Source organism: Limulus polyphemus, unplaced genomic scaffold, assembly GCF_000517525.1.
Source record: "Limulus polyphemus unplaced genomic scaffold, Limulus_polyphemus-2.1.2 Scaffold4481, whole genome shotgun sequence".
Classification (NCBI taxonomy): Eukaryota; Metazoa; Arthropoda; class Merostomata; order Xiphosura; family Limulidae; genus Limulus; species Limulus polyphemus.
Window position 1 is genome coordinate 23,950 of NW_013670091.1, and position 8,030 is coordinate 31,979.

The 8,030-nt window shown below is 33.7% G+C and overlaps 1 protein-coding gene across 1 annotated transcript in view; it reads right to left on the reverse strand.

The window, feature by feature from the left end:
• Positions 1 to 3,895: 3,895 nt before the first annotated feature.
• LOC111088808 overlaps positions 3,896 to 8,030 on the reverse strand; it is a 9,703-nt gene continuing 5,568 nt past the window's right edge. Inside the window, exon 2 of the mRNA XM_022399848.1 lies at positions 3,896 to 5,062. Within this exon, the coding sequence (XP_022255556.1) occupies positions 4,191 to 5,036 (846 nt within the window). The 5' untranslated portion in view covers positions 5,037 to 5,062 and the 3' untranslated portion in view covers positions 3,896 to 4,190. The remainder of the gene's footprint in view (positions 5,063 to 8,030) is intronic.

The window sequence follows — 8,030 nt, forward strand, 5'->3', positions numbered from 1 at the left end:
ACTCAAAACTATCTTTCAATATATACCCATTGAGGTTAACTGGCATGTAAGCTACTTCTCGTCTTATAAAATGTCGATGTCTTCTTAGAATTTCCAAATACGTGTCCTTTCATTCTGTGAATGAACACTTCTAAGAAAGAAAGATTTACCCAAATTCAGCCATGCCTACAGTTCTGGTTTGATGGTACAAATCAGACCACTCGACGAAAATTTTGATAACGAAGGGTCAGCGAAACAATCGGATAACAGTCGAACTACCTTATTCGAGTTAATTCAGGAATATGAATTTATCTTTTTGTGATGTCGACTGTATAGTCAGATATTATATATTCAGATGGTTCATGAATTCTACAATCTTGTCTATGGCATATTGTGAAGTATCGTCAATATATCTTTGCAAAATCTTGGGTCTCCGAGCAGCTGTTTTGAGGGTGCTTTTTTCGAAATGCTCCATTTTTGCAATTACTGAGTTCTGGTAACAGAGATTAGCCTCCTTGTTTGTTGTATTTCTCTTCATGCTGGAAGTAAGTTCTGGTAGTGAAGCTTACTTTCTGTGGGTTCTAAAAATCCACCAACATGTTTTATTTGTATGCCAACTCGTGAAAATGAATAGAAGATTCTGGCGACGGAGTGTTGCCCGGGCTGTTATATATTGCCTGGATTGACAAAACACACTATTTTCACCTTGAAATCCTATATATTGGTGGCCCTCTTAGGGTAAATTGGCTAGTCAATAGAATCTAGGGTAAACTGAACACTTTCACTGCTGTCTTTTTGGGTGCTGTGATTTGTTATAGTAACCACAGAACCTTGGCGTCAGTATAATGTCCTCTTGTAGGACTTCATGGTGCGTGGGGTCAGTGAGCAACAAAATTTGATTTGCAATTATGATTATCACAGCTTCCAAAAACTTGGGTGAGACTTTAAAGAGGTGAAATCATAACAGAAGCTAACCAGTTTAGTGTTGAACACAGACTCATTATTATGAATAAAGATTTGTTTAGTCGTTTTCTCTTTGCTGTCCGTATGCAACTTGTGTTTTGCTTAACAGTTATGAATCTATGTTTTGCGGATACATAAATTTATTTCATGGAGAATAGTATATCAGAATACCTTAGAAAGCTCCATTTAAATATAGATGTAAGTTAGCAGAATTAAATCTCTATTTACTATTTTACCGTCTGAGAAATATACTAGTTATTATAGCAGTATATAATCAATTTAAATACAATGTCATAAAAATGACTTTTTAATGTGGTGAGAGACCTGTTAAAAATATTGTTGCTATGAGAAATAGAAGAAAACAATCAAGAAACGAAAAACCAAAAGCAACAAGCTTCGTAAGTGTTCGTTACTTTCTAATTATTTTAAACAAAACTCTAATAGTATCAAAGCAGAATTCCAACCAGTGGAGACTAACAAATAGAAAACATATTTCTCGAGACTCTTTAGTGATTACGTATTTGTCATGTTTTCGTTTACCACTATAATCAAAATCACTGGGTAACAAATCTGGTGTCACGAAAGAAAACAAATCCATAGCTGTAAACGTTTTACGCGAATCGTAAAATATATTTTGAGAAAATTTCTATGAATTTGAAAATATGGAATAATGACTCAAAAATCAATAATTATAATGGCAAAATAATTGATTGATTGCACAAAAAAGAAAAAAAGAACCAAAAAGGTTGAAAGATTTTATGAGATACACTCGTTTTAATAAATGGATATTTTTTTATTGATACACCAAAAATATGGTGTGTTATGGCTCAAGAAGTACACTTTCTATTTACCAGAAACCAATACGAGGCCCGGCATGGCCAGGTGGTTAGGGCGCTCGACTCGCAATCACACCAAACATGCTCGCCCTTTCAGACGTGGGGGCGTTATAATGTGACGGTCAATCCCACTATTCATTGGTAAAAATGACTAGCTGCCTTCCCTCTAGTCTTACACTGCTAAATTAGGGACGGCTAGCGCAGATAACTCTCGTGTAGCTTTGCGTGAAATTCAAAACAAACAAACAAGCCAATACGAGAATAGATGATGCACCAGCTTGAAATGTATAAAACTACAAATATCTAACGAGAAGTTTATGAAACATAACTGTTATAATATGAGGTTTTTTTTATCAGTACTTGGAAAAAATTATATATTATAATTAAATAACTAATTTTTGTAATTGTGGTATCGGAGCTAACGCTGTGAGAAAAGGTGATACAACTATTTATAGTATAGTATATTTATGGTATAATATTATTTATATGGAAAAAACAAACAAACTTCAAATGTGGTATTGTAAGTAGCAGTTAGTGAGATGATGTTCAACAATACAGTTGAGTTGTCTTTTCTTGTGCTGCCCTCTAGTGCACCTCATACTATTTCAAGCAGATAGATGACTACAAACATTCATTCGTAATTTCGAATGATTAGCTAGGTAGACAAAAATTTCTAAAAGTAAAGTTTTATGTTTATTCCAAGTAACCCACTTATAATAAAAGAAAAGTATTTTCTAGTTTTAATCAATTCCTTTGTGATCTTAGGGTCTCCTATTGTAGTAAACAAGCATACTAGCGTGTTTCTCTTCCTTTTCTTAATTAGTCTGATGAACATTTCCTGTTTGCTAAGAATTTCTGACACATACGCGTGTTTCGGCGTACATATAAAACTAAAAATAAAGACTTGGCTATGAAACATGATAAAATATTCTCATACAAGTTACTTATTGTTCTGGACAATTTTCCTTTGGAATCACATGCCCTATCTCGAGTTAAAGATTACTTTTGTATACAAAGTTGGAATATGTAGATGTTAGCAGAAGCTTTAGCCATTAATGAGTCTTGTGATATCTCGGGGATATCCTCTCTGTTTTAATTTTTGGATGATAAAGAACGACATGGGTAGCGTATTCACACCTGAAGAATGGACACTATTGTATTCAATACATAATAATTGTGCTCTCTCAGTCTGGAGACAGTCCATCATAGAACATCTTGGGAACAAGAAAAGATAATTCGATTCACTCTTTCTGTGAACAGAAGGAGCCGTTAGTTGTAAGGTGAACTCGTTTACTTTGATTTTATTCATTGAATAAAGATTACTTTGCAATTTCAGTACATGTTTTTAACCTCTTTTGTATTATTTCATAAGTTTCCAGTTCCAGTATTGGAGTCTTCGATATATGCAGATGAGTTTTCAAAATTAAATCACGATTGTTTTACGAATAGAGCTTGTCTAAACATTAAGAGCCCTGTCTGGTAAAGTCAAAACTGCCATTAGTACGTAGCAGTGGTTTCTCAAAAATGTTCAGATAATTACTAGGAACTAAGATTTAGATTGCAAGAATAAGATAGAAATGGGTAATTAAAAATAAAATTTCAAGTAAACTTCCCTCCAAAATTACAACCAGCTAGTTAGTTTTACGCGATAGTTGCTCGGTGATACCACTACCATAAAATCACCCTCGATATCAGATTTCAATTTTTACGTCATTAGGGTAACTATCATGCCTATAGTCGGCTATAGACAGTGAGTGGTAATGGGATCTGAGACGTTATTGGTTCTAGCACCACGTTCCTAACCCTTTATTGAATCTATAGTTTGCTTTCTAGTTTTACGTGTGTTGTTTTGATTATGTTTGATAGACGGAATATTGGATACTTTGGCCGCAGACATTTTCACTTTAAAATGTCACCATTTACACTTTTCTATAAATAGTATAATTTTACGTTGTTTATTACAGTTTTGTTGGCTCGATCATTTATTTGATGGCGCGTATACCTATAATAAAAACTTCGTATTTTTACATATATATATTAGATAGAATATAAATTTTACAACTTAATTAAAAACAATGCTGTTCATTGAAATATTTAAAAAAAAAGACGATTATTTTACTTTCGTGATTTATTTCATAAATTTTTAAGCAATATTAATTACATATCAGCCTTCATATTCATTTGGTTTTACTAAAGCAATAAATATTACTAAACTAAAATAAACGAATAAAATTATGCTAGAAAACACTTGTAAAAACAATGGCTTCATATTTACCTTAACAGAAATATATTTCCTTGTCACACTGTAGATTAGCATACACTGATCTCAAAGAGTTTACACTATTCAGAAGATTTTGCTTATAGGTAATTTATCAAAAGTTATACGTTTATAAGTTGATAAACGTTTTGTAATTATTCAAATATTTCAGACCCTTTGTTTTCATAGGCTGATGAATCGGATTCTTGGGCTACTGTTTCATTTTCGGCTGAATCAGACTCTATCACTAGTGGATATGTTAAGTCATCATTTTTACTAGCTGACGAAGATGTTGCCGTTTCTTCAACGATTTGTTTTATGTTTTCGTCTGGTGCAGCTGCAACAGCATTATTTTGACTCACTGATTCTGGTTTTGTTGCTTCTTCTTCAGCAACTGGTTTAATATTCTCAGTTGATAGCGATGAACCAGGATCTGGAGTTTGGTTTGACGAAACTACTGTGGGTTCTGGCGAATCTTGATTAGATGGTTCAACTTCTTTCTGGGTAGATTTCTTCTCTCGTGGTTTCCACTGAAACTTATAGAGTAGGCAAGGGATAATTATAATTGCCGCTGCGCAAGCTGCTGCAATAAGCCCTGTTTCTGCATTAGATTTATACTTTTCCCACGTGGACAAAACAACCGGAATAGGCTTAACTTCCATATGCACAAAAGAAGCTTTGTTAAAAGTTTTCTGGTTTCCAGCAATACATATATATAGACCACCATCGGTGATATCTACTGGTGAAAATATAAGGGAAGCATTTTCGTGGATAATGTGAAATGATTTGTCTTTTGCCGTTTTATCAACAACATTCCCATCTGGAAAGACCCAGTGAAAATCTTCTTTGGGTTCCTCAAACGCCAAACATGGAAGCTCAGCAGTTTCATTTACAACAAGCTTGATTTCTTTAACTTTGGAGTTCGCCAGAAAAGGAACACAGTGAGTACCACAAAATAGCAGAAACGATGCTATTGAGAAGGTAAAGAAACTATAATCCATGGTTTCGTTTCACCGAAAAAAGGTACCTATTTAATGTAAGAAAAAACTATAAGTATTTAAGATTCAAAACTAAGGTAAGTGAAAGAAAGAACAGCTATGTTATATATATACAGCTTGTGTAAATTAACAAAGGCTGATTATTATTACCTTCTAGAGATATATATTTGGTATCGCTTGACAATAAAAAAGTAACACTAGAGTGAACATAACCTAAAAATGTTTAGCAAAATGTATACTCAGTATTTTTTAACATTGAAAACATAAAAAGCTTGTGTTTTGGGGTATATAAGTCATAGATCATTTAAAAAGTGTCATTGCATTCAATGCTTTGGTGAAATTCCGCTAGTTGATTCTGATTCTTTGGAAGATAAACATTTTGTTAAAGAGCTTATTCTATCTCATAACGTAAGATATTCATTGAAGAATGTATTATTACATGGCAAGCAAAGGTTTTATAAATCTATAAATCATACATATTCTACTGTACAAATACTGTATTTGAACTACAGTGCCTTGCAAAAATATTCACCCCTACCAATAATGTCATATTTTGATGAAATACATATAATATAAACAATTTTTTCAATGAACTTGTTATTATTCAAAACGCTAATAATTAAGCTTAACACTGTTATATGTGAAGGAGTTTGAATGTTAATAAGTCAGTACCTCGGGAAGCACCTTTAGTAGCAATTACTGCTGTGAGTCTTTTTGGATAGATCTCTACCAGTTTTGTACAATGGAATGGTGTAAGTTTTGCCCATTCTTCTTTACAAGTTCGTTGGGGATCGTTGATGGACTGCAATCTTCAAGTCTTGCCATACATTTTCTATTGGATTCAAGTCAGGACTTAGATTGGGTCACACCAAAACATTTACTTTCTTCTTCTGAAACCACTCCAGTGCAGCTTTGGCCTTGTGCTTCTGGTCAATGATCTGCTGAAATATGGATTTTCGACCCAGTTTTAGATTCTTGGCTGACTGAAGCAGGTTTTCCTTTAGGATTCGCATGTACTTTATACCATTCCTCTTCCCCTCAATCCTGACAATCTTGTCAGTCCCTGCTGATGAGAAGCATCCCCATAACATAATGCTGCCACCACCATGTTTGATAGTTGGGATGGTGTTGACTGGATGATGTGCTGTGTTAGACTTGTGTCAGATGTAACGCTTTGAATTTAGACCAAAAAAAAAAGCTAAATTTTTTTCTGTCTGACCACAAAACCTTCTGACACATGTCTGCAGTATCATTTACATGCTTTGTCGCAAACTTCATACGAGATTTAAGATGATTCTATTTCAGTATTGGCTTCTATCTTGCCACTCGCCCATACAAGCCAGCTTTGTGTAGGGACTGGGATACTGTCGATGTATCAACACTGACTTTCATCTCAGACATGGAACTTTGCAAATCTTTCAAAGTCACTGTTGGCATCCCTAACTGGTATCATGCTTGCTCGGCTTCTTAGCTTAGAAGGGTGGCTTGATTTGGATAGTGACTGGGTGGTATGAAGCACATTCCACTTCTTAAAGGACTTCACCGTACTTAAAGGGATAATCAGCGACTTTGAAATTTTCTTCTAACTTTCTCCTGATCTGTGCTTCTCTACGATTTTATCCCGACTTGTTTGTAAAGCTCCTTGGTCTTCGTGGTTGGTTTGTCGTATCACTATGTGAGTTGTGGCTTGAAAAGATGCATTCACTCCGAAGTCAAGTTAAACCACTTTGATTACACTCAAACAGAGACCATTACACTAATTTTGTGACCTTTCAAACTAATCTTTTGCAACTGAGATGAATTAGGGTTTCCATAGCAAAGGGGTTGAATACTTATGTAATTGAGAATATTCTAATTTTCTTTGAAAATCTAACTTACTTACATAATATCAGCGTTTTTTTAGATTTCTAAGTTTGGAGTAGATTGTGTAGATTCTAAATATAAAGTCCCATTTGAAATTTCATGATTGCAAGCTCAGAAGGCAACAAAATGTACAAAATTTACAGGGGGATGAATACTTTTGCAAGGTACTTATGTCAAGTACTTAAACTATAATCATTACTCATTTTTATTCATCAAATCAGACTAAAAACGTAAAGTAATACTAACTAAAGAACAGAAAATTTGCTATATATATTCTGAATACCACACCTTTCAAAATAATCTACAAATCCTTCGCTACTAACGTGAGTGAAATCTGACCATGATTTTACTACTGTGTATATAATCTACAGTAATAAAACGAAGCTCAGATTGCAGTCACATTAGTAGTGAGGGAGCTCTACGTCATTCAGTATTTTTGTTATTATAATGAGAAACAAACTTACTGCCTATCATAACCTCAAATCATGTTTTTGAGTAATTTACATTAATTTCACTGACATTTTAGTGATGACCCAGTCAAAGATGATTAAATAATATACAAAGTCATCTAAAGATATTTAAAGTAAGTCATTTGGTGAATATAAACTTGCATGTGCAATAAAGCTCTCAAATTTCTCAGTTTAAAAACTGTCCGATTTAACGATTGAAACTACTCTGATTGTAACTTCGTCGCGGGTTCCTTATAACAAGGTTCTCAGGTTTTCAGTTCGTTCACCACCTATCTACCCGAGTTTTTTTAATTACCCTCTGTTAATCGCCACTTCTTAGAACACTTGTACCAGTTCTATACTTGACTTAATGAAGGTGGATCTTATCCCTCTCCGGTTTCAGCACAATGTATTATACCTTTTAAGCTAGATGCCACAAATCTGAGATAGTTAAAGAGTACGGGTCTCTTACTTTCATTATATTGATAAAAAATATTTATTATCAACAGAACAGTTGTAAAAGCTGGTTCAAAAGTTAAAAGGCTGCATTCATTCAGTTATCAATATAAGATAAAAGGAATAATATAGGACTGGTAAGATTTTACATTTTTTCTTGAAAATAATGTGTCACATAATTACTGTCGTTTAATTAAAGTCTACTGAAAGATATTTTTAAACCGAATGT